This window comes from Brassica oleracea, chromosome C4, assembly GCF_000695525.1.
Source record: "Brassica oleracea var. oleracea cultivar TO1000 chromosome C4, BOL, whole genome shotgun sequence".
NCBI classification, from domain to species: Eukaryota; Viridiplantae; Streptophyta; class Magnoliopsida; order Brassicales; family Brassicaceae; genus Brassica; species Brassica oleracea.
This window is the reverse complement of record NC_027751.1, coordinates 24,747,107-24,749,479: the sequence shown is the minus strand read 5'-3', so window position 1 is coordinate 24,749,479 and position 2,373 is coordinate 24,747,107. Positions and strand designations below refer to the sequence as shown.

Here is a 2,373-nt window from a genome sequence, read left to right as displayed (position 1 = left end):
ACCAAATGGATCGAAGCTGAAGCATACGCTCAAGTCACAGACAAAGAAGTCCGCGGTTTCGTCTGGAAAAACATTATTTGCCGCCACGGTTTGCCTTATGAGATCGTTACCGTTAACGGATCGCAGTTCATGTCAGGCAACTTCAAGGAGTTCTGTGGCAAATGGAACATTCGACTAAGCCCCTCCACTCCTCGTTACCCGCAAGGTAATGGCCAGGCAGAATCCTCCAATAAACTCAACATCGATGGCATTAAAAAGCGTCTGGACCTGAAAAAGGGTCACTGGGCTGACGAGCTCGACGGAGTCCTATGGAGCCATCGCACAACGCCGCGAGGATAGACTAAATCGACACCTTTCTCCCTCGCCTACGGCGTAGAAACCATGGCTCCAGCTGAAGTCAACGTTCCAAGCCTCCGACGCTCCAAGATGCCTCAATAGGTCGAACTCAACAAGGAAATGCTACTCGACGCCCTTGATGAGATAGAAGAACGACGAGATCAAGCTCTGCTGCGCATCCAGAACTATCAACACCAGATCGAGAGTTACTACAACAAAAGGGTCCGTGCCCGACCTCTGGAACTCGGTGACCTCGTCATGCGCAAAGTGTTTGAAAACACTAAGGAACTAAACGCCGGTAAACTCGGCGCCAGGTGGGAGGTACCTTACAAAATCATCAAAGTCGTCAAACCTGGAGTATACCGACTTCAAACTTCACGTGGCGAAGAAGTCCCTCGATCATGGAACTCAATGCATCTACGACGCTTCTACCCGTAGGCGCAAAAAAAAAAAAAAAAAAACCCTGAGTAGATGCACCCCCGTGGTCACTTCTACTCGGCCGAGTAAATGCGCCAACAACGGCCACTTTTACTCGGGAAAACACGAACTACGAATGGCTTAATCCTCAACCAAGGTACGTAGGCAGCCTTAAACAGGTCCAGCTATAACAAAACCAAAGTCAAAACCATATCTAGGCCTCAATCGAGTAAATAATGACTTTCATATCCAACGGTTCCCGTGCCTCGAGCGGAGGACACACAGACACTCACGTTCCTTTTCCTGCTGCTATGTCCTGATCAGACACTTAGCTTCGGGACCCAACAGTCGCGAATCACCTATGCTCAAAGCATTGAACCGAGTAAATAGAGTGAATCTTCGCCTTTTCTCGACTGAAACGTAACGGCTTAGCTACCCGGTTACTTAATTGTCACTGAGGAAACGGACGGAAAAACCTTCCACTCTTATATTCAGCTCTTTGTCTTCAAAATTGAATGACTTACTTAGACGTAACTTCAATCGAAACACGACAACAGCTGAATAACACCCATTAGCGGTTTATTCTCAATTATCTATTTTGCAAAAGACTAAGGATCAGGAGTCTAATGTTTCAAAATGAGAACACCGTGAAACACTACAGATAACTGAAACTTACTTAGAAAAAGTTGCAAATACCGATAAGAAACACAAAGAGAGAGTCATAAAAATACAACAACAAGGTCTATCAAGACCACGAATGATAGCATCCGAATAATAATTACAACAAGGAAAAGATCAAGCGACCGTATCGTGGTCGTCCTTGGTCGACACAACCGGGTCAAGCGACTCCACGGTTTCTTGAGCGACTTGAGCGTTGAGGCCTTCAATCTGCGCAGGAGGGTCCGAGGCTGACTGGTTCAGAGCCGCTTCTTCGATAAGCGCCGGAGACGACCTGTTCTCCTCCTGGTCGCCCCCCTCGTCGTCTTCCCGTTCTTCAGACGAGGAAACCAAGACCGGATCTTCAGCGGCTACCGATGTTTAGCGACCTCGGCCTCGTGCAACTTCTCTTGCTCCGAGAAGATGTCTATCATTTCCTGCGGGATCTCCGTCCCGCTATCTCTTATCACCTCAAGACACTTCTTGGTTCCTGAAGCTTGCCCATATAAACTCTTGGCTTTCTCCAACGCGTTAAGACGGTCCAGATAGTCCTTTACTCGACCAAAGCAGCGAGTAGACTTGTCTGCCATAGCTGTCTGGACATTGACCCTTTCGCGAGTGTCCTCCTGAATCCTAGAGTTTCTCAAGCGTTCCCTCTCCTTGACCAGCGTTCCAACGACGGCATCCCTCCCCCCTCTAACTCGGCTTTCTCATTCTCAAGAGAAGCGACCAACCGCTCTAAACGAGCCTTCTCGCGCAGAGCATCCCTTTTTGCAAGACGATCAGACTTTAACTTGTCTTCTAGCTCTGCAAATTTGACCCGGAGGACTTCCTTCTCTTTGGATGCTTTGTCGCTAGCCTTTTTGTTCTCCGCGCGCAACCTCTCTATCACGCCTAGCCGGGTTCGCACAAGTTTTTCCGACGCGCCCAGCTGGATCATCGTCTGCTTTAGAGTACTATCGT

At 48.5% G+C, this 2,373-nt stretch overlaps 1 protein-coding gene across 1 annotated transcript in view; it reads left to right on the top strand.

The window, feature by feature from the left end:
- LOC106338470 overlaps nucleotides 1-339 on the top strand; it is a 3,402-nt gene extending 3,063 nt beyond the window's left edge. Inside the window, exon 5 of the mRNA XM_013777440.1 lies at nucleotides 17-339. Within this exon, the coding sequence (XP_013632894.1) occupies nucleotides 17-339 (323 nt within the window). The remainder of the gene's footprint in view (nucleotides 1-16) is intronic.
- Nucleotides 340-2,373: the final 2,034 nt, after the last annotated feature.